This window comes from Cherax quadricarinatus, chromosome 53 (genome assembly GCF_038502225.1).
Source record: "Cherax quadricarinatus isolate ZL_2023a chromosome 53, ASM3850222v1, whole genome shotgun sequence".
NCBI classification, from domain to species: domain Eukaryota; kingdom Metazoa; phylum Arthropoda; class Malacostraca; order Decapoda; family Parastacidae; genus Cherax; species Cherax quadricarinatus.
In genome coordinates, this window is record NC_091344.1 from 29035875 (window position 1) to 29054828 (window position 18954).

The 18954-nt window shown below is 45.0% G+C and overlaps 1 protein-coding gene across 1 annotated transcript in view; it reads right to left on the bottom strand.

Moving 5' to 3' along the window:
* LOC128692433 (cytochrome P450 4C1) overlaps window positions 1–18954 on the bottom strand; it is a 182412-nt gene that overhangs the window by 74562 nt on the left and 88896 nt on the right. The window contains exon 6 of the mRNA XM_053781616.2: window positions 6185–6254. Within this exon, the coding sequence (XP_053637591.2) occupies window positions 6185–6254 (70 nt within the window). The remainder of the gene's footprint in view (window positions 1–6184; window positions 6255–18954) is intronic.

The following is an 18954-nucleotide window of genomic DNA, read 5'->3' on the forward strand; positions in this document are numbered from 1 at the left end:
TAGATATTTGAGCCTATTATTCATCCATTTTCGGTCATTTCTTTTTGATCTAATTTCTTTATATGGGATAAACGTTCTTTGAGCAGCATGTATAGTGTTCAGAAAACTGTCATATTGATAGCTCACTTCGTTATCCCAGTCAACAGATGATAAGTGTTCTCTAAGCCCATCGTAATCTGCTAAGCGAAAATCTGGGACTGTTACTGAGTTATCGCTACTATCGTACTTCCATTCAATGCTAAATGTAATTGATTTGTGGTCGCTAGCACCCAGTTCCTCTGAAATTTCTAAATTATTAACAAGGGATTCATTGTTTGCCATAACTAAGTCAAGCAGGTTATTTCCCCTTGCAGGTTCTGTCACAAACTGCTTCAAAAAACAATCCTGAACTACTTCTAAGAAGTCGTATGATTCTAAATTCCCAGTCAAGAAATTCCAATCAATATGACTAAAGTTAAAGTCTCCTAGAATTACTACATTATCGTGCCTTGTGGCCTTAACAATTTCCTCCCATAGTAGTCTCCCTTGGTCCCTATCTAAGTTTGGGGGACTGTATATCACTCCTAAAATCAGTTTTTCATGCTCCTCTGAAAATTCTATCCAAACAGACTCTGTATGTGTTACTTCAGACTTAATACCCGTTTTTATGCAACAGTTCAAGCGATCTCGGACATACAATGCCACCCCACCCCCCTTCCCGATACTTCTATCTACTTGGAACAATTTAAAACCCTGAATATGACATTCCGCAGGCATGTCCCGACTTTTTTAATTAAACCACGTCTCAGGTAAGGCAAATACATCAATGTTACCTGCACTAGCAACTAATCTCAATCCGTCCATCTTATTCCTAGCACTACGGCAATTAGCATAATAAACATTGAAAAACTCTCCTTTCTCTTTACCCTTCCTGCTCATTTCTGTTTTTCTACTAAACCTATTACTGTCCTTATCACCCAAAGTCCCTGGCTATTCAATATCTACAATATGTGTTGTTCATATTGGTGATGAAATCAGTTACAGTCTGATCATCTGGTAGGCCAAGGTTGATATTGAAGTCTCCAGCTAAGAGAAGGTTGTGCTTGTTCATTTGTCTGTTTGTTATTAGTGACTTCAGATTCTCACTGAAGTTTGGGATGTTTGTGTCGGGTATCCGGTATATGGCACCGATTGTTATAGGTGTCTTGACGTTTTTTACAGTAAAATTAGCAAAAATGTATTCCCCATATTCATCACTAAAGAAATTAGTGCTTATACAAGATAGTTAGTTAGAGTAATAGATAGCAGTACCACCCCCAACTTGGTATGGTCTGCAGTTGTGGATTGCTGTGTATCCTGGTAGTGGGTAGATATCTATTGTGTTCTGCTTAAGCCAGGTCTCAGTGAGAATAATGCAGGAGAAGGGTGTCTTTAGTGACTCAAGGAGTACCAGGAGGTCATCATAGTGTTTGCTTAAGGACCTGTCGTTGTAGTTAAGAACTGATAGACTTTGAGCAGTGTTCAGGGTAGTGCTGGCTTGTGATGCTGTGTAGTAAAGGCAGTTACTTTCCAATAAGTTTTGATTGTGTGTTAGATTATGGAGGTTTAGATCAGGGTCAAAGTGATCATTCATCTTTTAGGTTTAAATAGTGGTTGTTTATATCCTGTATTATGTGGTGAGTTCTAATTCTGATTTCTGTAGTGGTGGGAGATTTGGATAAGTATACCGCTAAAGCACTTTGGTCATATAGAGTATAGTCACTAATAAACATATTGAAATTGATATTGTCTATGTGTTGAGCTAGAATGAGCTAAAGTACAACTAGGTATAAACTAATACTATAAAAAAAATTACAAGTGGCACTAGACTCACTCTTGTAATTGCACTGAGGTCTAATATAATGAATTTAGTGTTGTCTAAGTATTGAGCTAGAATGAGCTAAAGTACAACTAGGTATAAACCTATTATATAAAAATACAAATTAAAATGGTACTTGCATTTGCACTAGGGTCTGATATAGGTTGTTAACAAGACCAAGAGTATAACTAGATTTAAATTGACAAAATAAAATTCACAAATTAAAGTACAAAAGAATAATAAGTAAAAAATAACAATGACAATGACTTGGTTATAATATGATAGTAAGATGGTAAACAGGTACACAGGTACACAGGTACACAAGTACAAAGGATAATATAAAAGTTGGAGTTGAATATACAAACTAGAAAATTTGGCAACAAAATGTTATGAAAAGTATAAAATAATGATTAATGTACAAAAGTAAAATTGACTGGTAAATATGGTGTTTAATAAAATTTTAGTAAGTAATAATGATTACAAAAAAAAGATTAATTAGGTGTAATATACCGTAATATTAATTAGGTGTAATATACCGTCCCCCAAACTTAGATAGGGACCAAGGGAAACTACTATGGGAGGAAATTGTTAAGGCCACAAGGCACGATAATGTAGTAATTCTAGGAGACTTTAGTAATATTGATTGGAATTTCTTGACTGGGAAATTAGAATCAAACGACTTCTTAGAAGTAGTTCAGGATTGTTTTTTGAAGCAGTTTGTGACAGAGCCTACTAGGGGAAATAACCTGCTTGACTTGGTTTTGGCAAACTAGGAAGCCCTTGTAAATAATTTAGAAATTACAGAGGAACTCGGCACAAGCGATCACAAATCAATTACCTTTAGCATTGAATGGAAGTATGATAGTAGGGATAATTCAGTAATGGTCCCAGATTTTCGTTTAGCAGATTACAATGATTGGCTTAGAGAACACTTATCATCTGTAGACTGGAGTAACGAAGAGAGCTATCAGTATGACAGCTTTCTTAACACAATATATGCTGGTAGATAAGACACAGGCAACAGTAAGCAACTTTATTCAGAAACGTCTCGCTTACACAGAAGGCTTCTACAGTCTTCGACTGAAGAAGCCTACTGTGTAGGTGAAACGCTTCGGAATAAAGTAGCCTAACTGTTGCCTATGTGTCTTACCTATCAACCTGTCGGTATTGTATACCATTTTGATATACAATACATGCTGCCCAAAGGACATTTATATCATATAAGGAAATTAGATCGAATAGAAATGACCCCAAATGGATTAATAATAGGCTCAAATATCTTTTAGGACAGATGAAAGGAATTTATAGGCGTATCAAAAGAGGTGAGGGTCATCTTATGAACCAGTATATTGACATTAAGAGGGACGTTAAAAAGGGGATAAGAAAAGCTAAACGGGACTATGAAATTAAAGTTGCTAGGGATTCAAAAACTAACCTAAAAAGTTTTTTCCAGGTTTATAGAACAAAAGTCAGAGATAAGATAGGTCCCCTTAAAAATAACTCTGGGCATCTTACTGACAAGGAGAATGAAATGTGCTCTATTCTTAATAATTATTTTCTCTCGGTTTTCACTTAGGAAGACACTGACAATATCCCAGTAATTAATTTTTATAGTGGGCTTGAAGATGATAAATTATGCAATATCACAGCCACCAGCGAAATGGTTATCAAGCAGATAGACCGGTTAAAGCAAAATAAATCCCCGGGCCCTGATGAACTTTTTTCAAGGGTTCTTAAAGAGTGTGAAATGGAACTCTGTGAACCTTTAACTAATATTTTTAATTTATCTCTTCAAACAGGTGTAGTGTCTGATATGTGGAAGATGGCTAATGTAATTCCTATTTTTAAAGCAGGGGACAAGTCGTTACCGTCAAATTACCGCCCAATAAGCCTTACCTCAATTGTAGGCAAATTACTAGAGTCAATTATAGCTGATAATATAAGAAGCCATCTCGATATGCATAATTTGATTAATGATACTCAACATGGTTTCACCAGGGGCCGTTCCTGCCTAACTAATTTATTAACCTTTTTCGGCAAAGCTTTTGAGGCCGTTGATCAGGATAAAGAATTCGATATTGTTTATTTAGATTTTAGTAAGGCTTTTGATGGAGTACCACATCAGGGACTGTTGAAGAAAGTGGCTGCTCATGGCATTGGGGGAAAAATGCTGTCATGGATCGAGTCATGGCTCACTAATAGGAAGCAGAGTGTGCGCATAAATGGGGTTAAATCTGAGTGAGGATCTGTTACATGTGGCGTTCCGCAGGGATCAGTTTTAGGCCCATTGTTTTTTATAATATATATAAACGACCTTGACGAGGGAATTACTAGTGACATAAGCAAATTTGCTGATGACACGAAGATAGGTAGGATAATCGATTCAGACGTTGATGTCTCACAACTTCAGGAGGATTTAGACAAACTCAATTCGTGGTGAGAAAAGTGGCAGATGCAGTTCAGTGTAGATAAATGTAAAGTTCTAAAGCTCGGAAATGTCCATAACCCTAGCACCTACCAGTTTGATAATGTTGAACTTAGCCGTATAGAATGCGAAAAGGATTTGGTGGTTATGGTAAGCAGCAACCTTAAACCAAGACAGCAATGCCTAAGCGTGCGTAATAAGGCAAATCGATTGCTGGAATTTATATCAAGAAGTGTAAGCAACTGACTTCACCTACCACTGAAACTGACCAGTCCTACACGTCACCTCAACTGCGCCAGCCAAAAGCCAAGAGACCCAAAATACAACCATCTTCACCTCAAGCATCTCAAAGTACCGAAGGTGAAGACGATGAAGACGAAGACGACGAAGAAATGAAAGAAACTCAACAAATTACCTTCTACTCCAATGATCCACACTGCAAGTCTTTGAATGGGCCAGACGCAAACTACCGAATTCATCATGGAGTCATCAAGTATACGTTTGCTCCTGGACACGAACGTCGTATTAATGACTTCATAGCACAACATTATGTCTTAAAGTCCGACTCTACTACCAATGTAAAAATTACCCACTTACCAAAATCATCATACAAAAGATTTCGAAACGGCTCCACGACTGGAAAATAGTAGGAACAAGACACTTATGAAGAAATATCCACCAATCAAGAAATAGATGACGCCTCTCACCAATCACCTTGCAGCTGCCATACTCATCTTTCTCCTGCCTTCCTGCCGATCTCCAGCCATCAATCACCATCACGTTCAAGATATATTCAATGCTCATGATTCAGCCTGCACATCTTGAGTTCTCGTGCCTTCTACATCGCTGTATACATCTGCTCAGCAATGCCTTGCTGCTGGTTCTAACCCCGGCTCATTTATTCCCCTAACCGGCTATTCTTCGTCTGTCCCCACTTCGCCCTCACCCATATTGGATCCTCACCTGTGAGTCTGTCATCATCATTAGAAATTTGATGTGTGATTCGAGGAATGTGTTGTGCAAACTTGTCAGATACTCTTTGTTTGTGATTAATAAAAATTCACCGATTTTATGTTGAGATAAGTTAAGTGTATAATGTAGGTTAGGTAAATTTTAATCACCGTCTTTATTAGTTTAGTATCTTTAAATGCTCTAAAGATAAGTGCAGAGACAGACAGTTATTTTTTGTTATAGTAAAGTTCCGATGGGATTTAACAACACACAGCAGAGGAAGATGAAGCTATTTACTTTAATTAAGAGTTTTCCTAAGTTCAGTACCATGAACGAGAACGATGAACCTTTATTTCATACGTTTTTTTCATTAATTTTACAAACTATTAAGATATCTGATCAACAAAAAGTTAGTCTGAAGACTGCGTAAATGTTCTGAAAAGCAAAGTACCTCCTCCCATGGGAGACTTACGTCTCGAGACACTCCCCAGATAGGGAGCCAAGGCCGGGTCACCACTCTTGGAAAAGACCCGGGCCGGGAGAGTACCGGCGAATAATAATAATAATAAAAAAAGTTCATTATTCATTTAAATAAAATTACTTGGATAGATAATATGGGAAAAGTACTTGTGTAGTTATAGTTAGTGAAGCTTAACATTAGAGTAGCCTCCAGGCAAGAGCCAGTATGCTGGCTTCCTCTTCCCTGTGCACCTGACATGCGAGTTCTTATATATAAGTGTTTCTTCTCAGCTAGTTTAGCAGCGCCTGAGGAGGATCTCCAGCAGGCAATATTTGCGATATTTATTTACTATTGAATGAGAATTTTCTCGTGACCTAAACACAACGGTGTTACCTAGAAAGAGGAAATATAATGAGCGCATTGTTGCGCTAATTATATTTCACTCAGTAATGTAAAGGATTGATAAACAATAAATTTCGTTAGAAAAGTGTAATTGCAACCTTAAACTTACTTCCTCACAGCTTCAACGTATTCTGATTCACTGTCTTCTTGGGCGTTGATACTGCGTCCCATTGCTGTCTCTGTTGAAAAACAGTGTCTTATAGTTAACCCACAATATGAGAGCAAACTTTATACCAGATGTCTGAAGAACACAGACCACACCAAGGTGTGAGTCTCTTTTAAGATTTAGTAATTAATCAGGAAAAATCGATATGATTTGTAAAGTTGTTGATTAGTTGAAAGTTCGTTCAGCCTTGGAACTCTTTCATTCACAACACTGCAAGCTCCTGATGATGTGTTAATTGCAACATGAAAGGCCTAGAGCTATTATTCATTTCCCTCGGTGATTGTTTTACATTTTGTGTGGCTTGTTCTCGATTATTGCTGATTTTTTTTATATATTTTATTTAAAACTCCGATACAAAATAGATATGGGTGCATAAAATAATATGTCAACGAGATACCAGGCACTAACAAGATTATTATTATATAATAAATAATGAAATCAAAACACTTGAAAATATAAAGACTATACAAAAAAAAACAATGTGACAAAAACGAGCACACAAAATTACACACATACACAAGCAATCACGTATTATACAACATGATACAACATCTGGCATATTACTAGGCGTGGCTTCCGCCTGCCAACACACAACGTATCCAAGACTTAATCTAAGAACTCAGGTGCCTTAAAGAGCACAACAATACGTTAATTTGGGCGACTACCACGGGGTTATTATCATGGACTAAAAATAGGCATTACAGTTCAAAGGTGGATCAGGATGACGCTACCATTCACTACAATGAAAATATCTAATATAACAAAAACGAAACTACACTGTGATATTTGACATCTCAAATAAACACAAAGAAAAGACAATGGAAGCAGCTACAAGTGAACTTATACACTGACGAGAGGCAAACATTGAAAAATACTGCCTCCACATGTAGTTCAAGCTACATCACAGCTTACAGAAAAACAAATACTTGCATAGATACATATACTATTGAAAAGCACACGAACACGGCATAAAGTATAAACAGAAATAAGAAAACGTTCAACTGTGCTAGGAAGCACACCATATACAAAATGTACACCAATGACTTGTATTGAGGCATAAATTACGAAAAACATTCCTAAAAGTTGTATATACAAAGCCTTAAGATATATCGTCATCACCGTTACATAGAAGACTCACATAAACTCTGAGAACACAAAACATTCACGCACTTGACAAACACAATTAGACACAGCTGACCAGGCCGTTAGATTACCCACTGAACACTCACAACTATCTCAAATCTCGTAACTCCAAGGCTTTATATTCAGGCGGGAAGTCTCTCTCCCATCTCCCCTCATATACCAACCTATTTCGACATTTTGTCCTATAAATCGTCCCCGCTAAAACCCTAACTCTACTGTTACCATCAACGTGCCTCATAGCCCATGACACGAAAATATAATCGGCCACAACGTACGACACCGCACGTTGTACACGCAAGTCAACCCCACCTATATTAAAACTAAACGCCCGGAGTACCGACAAACCTCCCCCCCCCCACCAAACGCAAAACCTTACTGAACCACTCTCGTACCATACCTAAAGTCTCACAGAAATACACAACGTGAAAAGCAGATTCCTCCATCCCGCACGCCGGACAACCCCAGGCTTCCCCCAAACGCCTATTATACAACACCACCCTGGACGGCAAGATTCCATGTAAAAATTTAAAAACCACTTCCCGTACTTGAGCAGGCAAACGCAACTGTTGAACTCGCCTCCATATATCACCCCGCGCATACATGGGATACATTCCTTCAACTCGCACCACGACTACCTCCATATCCGCCCTTTCTAAGGTACATAATTTTACACAGCGCACGTCCCTCATGTGCAATAATACGCGAAGCATCGTGTCGCACCTAATTAAATTCCTCCCTCTCCACCACATGCGCAGGTCATGATACAATTCACTTAACCCACCATGCATCCCACCCAGTCGGAGAAAACGACGCTTCACGTAACATGCCATGACACGAGCCTCTAGAGGAATGAGACCCAACCCTCCCTGATGCATTGATGTCTCCACCACCGCTCTTGTGAGCCAATCGCAACCTGAACCCCACAAAAATCGATAAACTCTATGCAAAAGACGTTTGACGTCCCCCTGCAACAGAGGATACAGTGCAGCAACATGCCACACTTTGCTATAAAGTAGGACATTAATGACCACCGCCCTCTGATGCAGGGTTAAATGTCGCGGCCGTAGACTATTTAAGCGCCCCAAGACACTATGTACAACCCTCCTCGAATTAAACTCCCTCATCTGATCAACCTCCCGCATATAATGAATACCACATATAGTGATACGATCAACCACAGTCCACCCCTCTGCATCCACCCCATCCCCCACCCACTCCCCCAACTCCATAATCTTCGATTTTTCTCTATTACACACAACCCCGTAGCCTTGCCAAATATGTCAACAAGTCTCTCAACAAAACCCAATTGCTCCCGTGAACGTAATAACACAGTAGTATCATCTACATAACCCACAAGGGTCGGTCGACCACTACTCGGACCCCACGATGTCTCTATTCCCGGCCCACAAACAGCCCAGTAAAAAGGGTCCTGCATACATGCAAAAAGCATTTGAGACATGGGGCATCCCTGACGAATGCCCCTGCTCAAGTGTACAAAAACACCTAACTTGCCATTAACTTGTACTTTAAATCCTGCTCCATTGTACAACGAACGGGCCCACATGATGACCTCATTTCCAAAACCCTGCCATCTCATAAATTTCCACAAAACCTCCCTTTCCACACTATCAAAAGCAGCTCGCCAGTCTAAAGCCAAAACACCACCCCCACCCCTCACCCCGCATTCCTCAACAAACTCCCTGATACTCCCATGACCATCATACATTGACCTACCTGGCACACCAAACTGACTCTTATGGATTACCTTATCAAACACTTTCTTAATTCTATTCATCAAAATTTTCGCATATAGTTTATAGTCACTACACATCAACGATATGGGACGATAGTCCTTAATCGCTAATGGCACATCACATTTCCTAACTAAGACCAACACTGCTGTACACTGAGACAGACCTAACACCCCCCCTCCCCCCGCCTTCATCGCATTGAGTAAACGAACCATAAAAGTCCGTATTACCTCCCAATGTTTGATATAAAATTCACAAGGGATGCCATCAATGCCTGGAGCCTTCCCCTTACTCATTCCTTGTAGTGCCTCCCACACCTCGGCCTCAGATATTGGCCCACCCATGAGAAGGCGATCATAATAATTTAACTCGCATCGTACTCCTCTCCCCAATTCCTGTATCACATGCTCACTCACGTCTTTACTTTGCATCTGGAGCTTACTCCAAGTATCAACATAAAAACTTATCCCCTCAGTTGTTGTTAAGACCTGTCCCTCACTATACCCGTCAACTTCATCCTGCACCACTAAACTCACAATTTCAGTCGCTTTTTGCCTTTGTGTCTGACTTCGTAAGACACAAGCAGACAGACGGCTTGTCACTCCACAAAGCCTCCTCCACCCCACCCGAAATGCGCGCCCCATCAAAAACCTTATTTTTCAATACCTGGATTTGTTCTTTAAGAGCGTCGATCTCATCCACTGGGTAAACCCCAGATGCCTCTCCCTGCGCATAACATTGTCGTAGATGACCCTCCAGGTACCTCAGAAAACCATACTCCAAGCGAGTGGCCTCATTACCCCGATGCACATAAAAATTCTTAATTCGAGGCTTCACAACCTCATCCCACCGTCGTACTAAATCCCACCCCTCCCAGAAGTCTACTCCCATAGACGCCCATAAGTCCACGAATCCCTATCATCTGCACTTTGTAGCATCCGTGTATCCAATTTCCAGTATCCCTTAAACGATTCGGGAGACCCCCCCAGTCGAGCTCTACAAAAACTCCCCGGTGGTCGGATAAAAAGACATTCAACACACGCACATTGATTACGACCACCCGCCGAGACGCATACACCCTATCTAAACATGATGCATAGCCCCTACGCACAATAGTATGCTCAATCCCTAAGTCACGTCCTTCGCGTACATCTACCAACCCCAGCCCAGACAACAAGTCACCCAAAATTTTGAACAGAAACCCGCCCCCCTCGGTTCAGCGTCTTTACGGCGCACCACACAGTTCCAATCACCACCGACCACTGTAATTTCCGGCAGGGACCTCAAATAATATACTAAGACATCTCTAACAAAAGTACTTTTAATATTAACATCATGTTCAGCCGGCCCATATACCCCTACAAAACCAACCCTTCTACTACCCCAATCCTCCATGACTCGCACCACGCGACCCTCCCCCCCTTCCTCCTAATGTCTCATCACAAACGAGCTGGTTGCTTTTATCAACACAACCATTCCACCTCTCAGACGTCTGGAGCGAGTCACATAAATGTCATAACCATCCATCTCAAACAAACTTCCTACCTTATGGTTATGTTTTTGCAAAAAACACACATCCACTGCAAAACGATTCAACCACTCACGCACCTGCACACACTTTCTGACAGATTTCAAACCATTAACATTAATAGTTACACACCTAACTGTGTTAAAGGTGGCTTTCCTCTAGAGGCTACCACTCCCTTTTTCTCTTTGCGTCGGCAAACACCCAAAGGCACTTCCCGCACCTTTGGCAATCCCCGTGATATTACCTACTATCCTGGACTCGCTCGACCTCCCCCCACCCTTGATTTCCGACCACGTCTTCTTCCCTGAACGTTGTCCAGGGGTCAAGACATCATCGGAGTCGGACGGGGTAGCCGCACGCTTCCTAGAAACAGCATCTTCAGACATGTCAGTACTTGGAGTGTTCTCCTTGTGAATTTCTGCCTCAACAGTATGAACCCTCGAACTCTCCAAATCTCGCACTTTGACTATCTGATCAGCATCATCTACACGTAATCTCACCTCATCAGAACACTTCAACAAAGGCACACACGGCACAGAATCAGACTCATGCGATGCTAATAGGTCACTCAATGCAGATACAATGTCGGCCTCCATATCACCTGCCTCTCTTGCTAGAGGGATTTCACTGCTCACATGTTCCACCTCATCAAGGGAGGCCCGATCAACCTCAGCACTCCATGATGTCAGACGCAGCGAGTCCTCGACAACCTCTTCTTCCAGAGCCTGACGGGGTACCTCGCCGTCAGGACGACGACCACGCCCCGAGGGCGGCTGACGCTGAACACATTGAGCCGCTATTTGATCCAAAGCACCGCAGAGGCGGTAAGTTCTTCTCCGTCCAGGATACGTAACGTACACCTGGGAACGAAAATCCTCCAGGTGTACGTACGAAGGAATCGGCTGACGCAGGGACATTTTCAACGTAAATGACCCCTCCTGAAGACCAGCATAGTGGCCGTCAGACCACCTACCCATGGTGACCAGGTGGATCTTCCCATAACGTTCAAAAACGTCACGTATATCAACTTCATTGGCCTCAAAAGGCACGTTTCGCACACGTACCCACGTACAGCACCGTGAAACGTCATGCAACTGGACAGAAACTGCTGGGGTGACTTGCTTACTTATATCCTGGTACTGGGTCACAATCTTCTCGTAAATCTGAGTGTCACAAAACTTGACGAAGATCCGTGAAGTTCCATTAAAGGCGACGCCACACAAGGATTCACGCTGAATGCTATATGTATCACGAATGATTGCTGGCATTAACACATTTATTGATTCGCTGGTGATAGAGCCCTGTGTTAGTTGAATACAAACAGAATTAACACGCCAGCGAAACGCAGTCGCCATTGTTGTTGATGTTGTAAAAACTCCTCCACCAGGTGTCGGGACTGAGGAGAAGCAGCTGACAACTGCTCAGCACAACGTCTGAGCAGAGAATTAATTATTGCTGATTATGAAGAATTCCATACTGAGGTGCCGGAACGCTATTCTCAGGTTTGCTAATCACCCAAATGTTGCAGCAGTTATTTGACTGATGTGTGCTTCAGGAGATGTGCTCGGTATTACACTCACCCAAAGATCCTTTTCCTTGAGTGAGGTTGACAGTCTTGGGCTCCCTGGATTATACTCTGTCTGTGGTCTGCTTTGCCCTTCCCCACTTTGCACATGGTGGGGTTAAACTCTAGGAGCCAGTTGCTGGACCAGGCTTGCAGCCTGTCCAGATCCTTTTGTAGTCCTGCGTGATTCACATCCAACTGATTCTGCTCATTAACTTCACATCGTCTGCAATCAGGGACACTTCTGAGTCCATTCCTTCCGTCATGTCATTCACATAAACGAGTGTGTGCTCACCTAATTGTGGTTGCAGGGGTCGAGACTCAACTCCTGGCCCCGCCTATTCACTGATCGCTACTAGGTCCTCTCTCTCTCTGCTCCCTGAGCTTTGTCACACCTCGTCTTGAAGCTATGTATGGTTCCTGCCTCCACTACATCACTTGTTAGGCTATTCCTTTTCCTGACGACTCTGTGACTGAAGAAGTGCTTCCTAACATCCCTGTGACTCGTCTGAGTCTTCAGCTTCCAATTGTGACCCCTTGTTTCTGTCTTCCCTCTCTGGAACAACCTGTCTCTGTCCACCTTATCTATTCCATGCATTATTTTGTATGTTGTTATCATGTCTTCCCTGACCCTCCTGTCCTTCAGTGTTGTCAGTCCGATTTTCCTCAACCTTCCTTCATAGGACATTCCCTTGAGCTCTGGAACTAGCCTTGCTGCAAACCTTTGTACTTTCTCTAATTTCTTGACGTGCATGACCAGTTGTGGGTTCCAAACTGGTGCTGCACACTCCAGTATGGGCCTGACGTAAACAGTGTACAGTGTCTTGAACGATTCCTTACTAAGGTATCAGAACGCTATTCTCAGGTATGCCAGGCGCCCATATGCCGCAGCCGTTATCTGGTTGATGTGTGCCTCCGGAGACGTGCTTGGTGTTATGGTCACCCCAAGATCTTTCTCCTTGAGTGAAGTTTGCAGCCTTTGCCCACCTAGCCTATACTCTGTCTGCGGTCTTCTTTGCCCTTCCCCAATCTTCATGACTTTGCATTTGGCAGAGTTGAAATCGAGAAGTCAGTTGCTGGACCAGGTGTCCAGCCTATCCAGGTATCTTTGTAGTCCTGCCTGATCCTCAGCCGATTTTATCCTTCTCATTAGCTTCATATCATCTGCGAACAGGGACACATCAGAGCCTATCCCCTCCACCATGTCATTCACATATATCAAAAATAGCACTGGTCCTAGGACTGACCCTTGTGGTACCCCGCTCGTCACAGGTGCCCACTTTGATACCTCATCATGTACCATGACCCGTTGTTGCCTCCCTGTCAGGAATTCTCTGATCCATTGCAGTGCCCTTCTTGTTATACGTACCTGATCCTCCAGCTTCTGCACTAATCTCCTATTAGGAAATGTGTCGAAGGCCTTTCTGTAGTCCAGGAAAATGCAATCAATCCACCTCTCTCTCTCTCGTTTCTTACTAGGATTTTGTTGACAGCACTTACTTTACATGATGATATATCAATGTATGTGTACAACAATATGATAATTCTGTAATTGTGGCCAATGTATTTGGCGGAGGTGAGTGTACCTCAGGCGGAGGTGAGTGTACCTCAGGCGGAGGTGTGTGTACCTCAGGTGGAGGTGAGTGTACCTCAGGCGGAGGTGAGTGTACCTCAGGCGGAGGTGTGTGTACCTCAGGTGGAGGTGAGTGTACCTCAGGTGGAGGTGAGTGTACCTCAGGTGGAGGTGTGTGTACCTCAGGTGGAGGTGAGTGTACCTCAGGTGGAGGTGAGTGTACCTCAGGTGGAGGTGAGTGTACCTCAGGTGGAGGTGAGTGTACCTCAGGTGGAGGTGAGTGTACCTCAGGTGGAGGTGAGTGTACCTCAGGTGGAGGTGAGTGTACCTCAGGTGGAGGTGAGTGTACCTCAGGTGGAGGTGAGTGTACCTCAGGTGGAGGTGAGTGTACCTCAGGCGGAGGTGAGTGTACCTCAGGCGGAGGTGTGTGTACCTCAGGTGGAGGTGAGTGTACCTCAGGCGGAGGTGAGTGTACCTCAGGCGGAGGTGAGTGTACCTCAGGTGGAGGTGTGTGTACCTCAGGTGGAGGTGAGTGTACCTCAGGTGGAGGTGAGTGTACCTCAGGCGGAGGTGAGTGTACCTCAGGCGGAGGTGTGTGTACCTCAGGCGGAGGTGAGTGTACCTCAGGCGGAGGTGTGTGTACCTCAGGCGGAGGTGAGTGTACCTCAGGTGGAGGTGAGTGTACCTCATGCGGAGGTGTGTGTACCTCAGGTGGAGGTGAGTGTACCTCAGGCGGAGGTGAGTGTACCTCAGGCGGAGGTGTGTGTACCTCAGGCGGAGGTGAGTGTACCTCAGGCGGAGGTGAGTGTACCTCAGGCGGAGGTGTGTGTACCTCAGGCGGAGGTGTGTGTACCTCAGGTGGAGGTGTGTGTACCTCAGGCGGAGGTGTGTGTACCTCAGGCGGAGGTGAGTGTACCTCAGGCGGAGGTGAGTGTACCTCAGGCGGAGGTGTGTGTACCTCAGGCGGAGGTGACTGTACCTCAGGCGGAGATGAGTGTACCTCAGGCGGAGGTGTGTGTACCTCAGGCGGAGGTGTGTGTACCTCAGGTGGAGGTGTGTGTACCTCAGGCGGAGGTGTCTGTACCTCAGGCGGAGGTGTGTGTACCTCAGGCGGAGGTGTGTGTACCTCAGGCGGAGGTGAGTGTACCTCAGGCGGAGGTGTGCGTACCTCAGGCGGAGGTGAGTGTACCTCAGGCGGAGGTGTGTGTACCTCAGGCGGAGGTGTGTGTACCTCAGGTGGAGGTGTGTGTACCTCAGGCGGAGGTGTCTGTACCTCAGGCGGAGGTGTGTGTACCTCAGGCGGAGGTGTGTGTACCTCAGGCGGAGGTGAGTGTACCTCAGGCGGAGGTGTGCGTACCTCAGGCGGAGGTGAGTGTACCTCAGGCGGAGGTGTGTGTACCTCAGGCGGAGGTGTGTGTACCTCAGGTGGAGGTGTTTGTACCTCAGGTGGAGGTGTGTGTACCTCAGGTGGAGGTGAGTGTACCTCAGGTGGAGGTGTGTGTACCTCAGGTGGAGGTGTGTGTACCTCAGGTGGAGGTGAGTGTACCTCAGGTGGAGGTGTGTGTACCTCAGGTGGAGGTGTGTGTACCTCAGGTGGAGGTGTGTGTACCTCAGGCGGAGGTGTGTGTACCTCAGGTGGATGTGTGTGTACCTCAGGTGGAGGTGTGTGTACCTCAGGTGGAGGTGTGTGTACCTCAGGTGGAGGTGTGTGTACCTCAGGTGGAGGTGAGTGTACCTCAGGTGGAGGTGAGTGTACCTCAGGTGGAGGTGAGTGTTCTTCAGGTGGAGGTGAGTGTACCTCAGGTGGAGGTGTGTGTACCTCAGGTGGAGGTGAGTGTACCTCAGGTGGAGGTGTGTGTACCTCAGGTGGAGGTGTGTGTACCTCAGGTGGAGGTGTGTGTACCTCAGGTGGAGGTGAGTGTACCTCAGGTGTAGGTGTGTGAACCTCAGGTGGAGGTGTGTGTACCTCAGGTGGAGGTGTGTGTACCTCAGGAGGAGGTGTGTGAACCTCAGGTGGAGGTGTGTGTACCTCAGGTGGAGGTGTGTGTACCTCAGGTGGAGGTGAGTGTACCTCAGTCGGAGGTGTGTGTACCTCAGGTGGAGGTGAGTGTACCTCAGTCGGAGGTGTGTGTACCTCAGGTGGAGGTGTGTGTACCTCAGGTGGAGGTGAGTGTACCTCAGGTGGAGGTGAGTGTACCTCAGGTGGAGGTGTGTGTACCTCAGGTGGAGGTGAGTGTACCTCAGGTGGAGGTGTGTGTACCTCAGGTGGAGGTGAGTGTACCTCAGGTGGAGGTGAGTGTACCTCAGGTGGAGGTGAGTGTACCTCAGGTGGAGGTGAGTGTACCTCAAGTGGAGGTGAGTGTACCTCAGGTGGAGGTGAGTGTACCTCAGGTGGAGGTGAGTGTACCTCAGGTGGAGGTGAGTGTACCTCAGGTGGAGGTGAGTGTACCTCAGGTGGAGGTGAGTGTACCTCAGGAGGAGGTGAGTGTACCTCAGGTGGAGGTGAGTGTACCTCAGGTGGAGGTGAGTGTTCTTCAGGTGGAGGTGAGTGTACCTCAGGTGGAGGTGAGTGTACCTCAGGTGGAGGTGAGTGTTCTTCAGGTGGAGGTGAGTGTACCTCAGGTGGAGGTGAGTGTACCTCAGGTGGAGGTGAGTGTACCTCAGGTGGAGGTGAGTGTACCTCAAGTGGAGGTGAGTGTACCTCAGGTGGAGGTGAGTGTACCTCAGGTGGAGGTGAGTGTACCTCAGGTGGAGGTGAGTGTACCTCAGGTGGAGGTGAGTGTACCTCAGGAGGAGGTGAGTGTACCTCAGGTGGAGGTGAGTGTACCTCAGGTGGAGGTGAGTGTTCTTCAGGTGGAGGTGAGTGTACCTCAGGTGGAGGTGTGTGTACCTCAGGTGGAGGTGAGTGTACCTCAGGTGGAGGTGTGTGTACCTCAGGTGGAGGTGTGTGTACCTCAGGTGGAGGTGTGTGTACCTCAGGTGGAGGTGAGTGTACCTCAGGTGTAGGTGTGTGAACCTCAGGTGGAGGTGTGTGTACCTCAGGTGGAGGTGTGTGTACCTCAGGAGGAGGTGTGTGAACCTCAGGTGGAGGTGTGTGTACCTCAGGTGGAGGTGTGTGTACCTCAGGTGGAGGTGAGTGTACCTCAGTCGGAGGTGTGTGTACCTCAGGTGGAGGTGAGTGTACCTCAGTCGGAGGTGTGTGTACCTCAGGTGGAGGTGTGTGTACCTCAGGTGGAGGTGAGTGTACCTCAGGTGGAGGTGAGTGTACCTCAGGTGGAGGTGTGTGTACCTCAGGTGGAGGTGAGTGTACCTCAGGTGGAGGTGTGTTTACCTCAGGTGGAGGTGAGTGTACCTCAGGTGGAGGTGAGTGTACCTCAGGTGGAGGTGAGTGTACCTCAGGTGGAGGTGAGTGTACCTCACGTGGAGGTGAGTGTACCTCAGGTGGAGGTGAGTGTACCTCAGGTGGAGGTGAGTGTACCTCAGGTGGAGGTGAGTGTACCTCAGGTGGAGGTGAGTGTACCTCAGGAGGATACAAATACTTCTCTATAACTAACTACTAACAAAGGGTATTTATTATAAAAGTGAGTTTCTTTTTACAATAATATATATGTGTGATGTTTTCTGTACTTGCACCTACATAAGCATGTTTATTTTTGTCCGCTGTACGTCACACCTATGTAGAAGTGACGTGATAATTTTAAGTGTTTTTCTTATACTGATAGGTGGCTTGAGTGGTGTACAGGTGGCTTGAGTGGTGTACAGGTGGCTTGAGTGGTGTACAGGTGGCTTGAGTGGTGTACAGGTGGCTTGAGTGGTGTACAGGTGGCTTGAGTGGTGTACAGGTGGCTTGAGTGGTGTAGTGTGCTTGGTCTTTCTCTTGCGTTTTTTCTGTGACGGGTTTCTTCTCCTGTGTCCAACAACGTGTGCGTTTGTGATAATTTATGTATGTACTTATTGTTTTCAACAGTTTTATACTATATATATGTATTATGTCTGTACAAGATATGTTCTCAATAAAATATATATAAAAAAAGATAAATACATGAGTGGGTGTGGGTGGGTGTGAGTTGGACCTGGCTAGCTTGTGCTGCTGGGTCTGGTGCCGTGCTCCTTCCTTGAGTGGAGGTGACCAGACTGGGTGGGTCATTGGGCTAACCCGGGAGGGTGGGTCATTGAGCTAATCCGAGGCGGGGGGACATGGACCTGCTCTGCATGGGTCAGTAGGTCTGTTGCAGTGTTCCTTCTTTCTTATGTTCTTAAAATGTATTAATCATTATTGTTCCTTTGTTCAGGGGGTGATGCCCGCATAACGCGCTTTTCTCAGTCCAATTCGTGAAGCAATCTGAGCTGCATACTGAACTCTACCCTAATTCCATCCCTGAAATGCTGAAATCAGCGTTCTTTCACTCCTTGCTAAACATCGTCACAGTATTCAATACAAGTGATAAATTTCTTGTTATCTAACTATAGACGACAGCTCATCATGTCCCACAATGTAGGTAAAGTGGTCCAGGGATTTCCTTTAATTTTCCTAAGTGAAAGAGAGTACTTAATTTCGTTCCCCTGTCACTTGTATTGCAACGAAGCCTGTGGTGCAAGAAGAGGTGAAATGACTATGACACTGGTAGACGCATGTGCTTCCAATTAAATTGTTGATTAGGATGCAAGAGAGGCTATCAACCCCTCTTCTTGCAGGGCTGAGTCCCTCAAGTCCCTCAGGGGCTGAAGGGAGCTGAAAGGGCAGAGAGATACTCCCTTTCTGGAGAATTTTCTTCACAATTTAGCATACTATACACGTCAGTGACACAGGTCTGTAGTTTAATGCCTCGTGACTGTCTCCTTTTTTCTACAAATTGGCAATACATTTGTTATCTTCCATACATCAGGTAGTTTCCCAGTTGAAATAGATGTGTTGAAGATTGTTGTTAGTGCCACACACACACCATCTCTGCTCCCTCTCCAAGGACCCATGGAGAGATGTTTTCCTGTTCCATCGCCTTTGATGTATCAAATGCACATTGCAGCTTGTTCACCTCCTCCTCAGATGTGTGTATTTCATCCAGCACCTGTTGATGTATTCCTTGTTGGTGTACCTCCCTGTTCTGACTTCCTGGAGTCCTTCCTGTCTCCACTGTAAAAACCTCTTTAAATCTC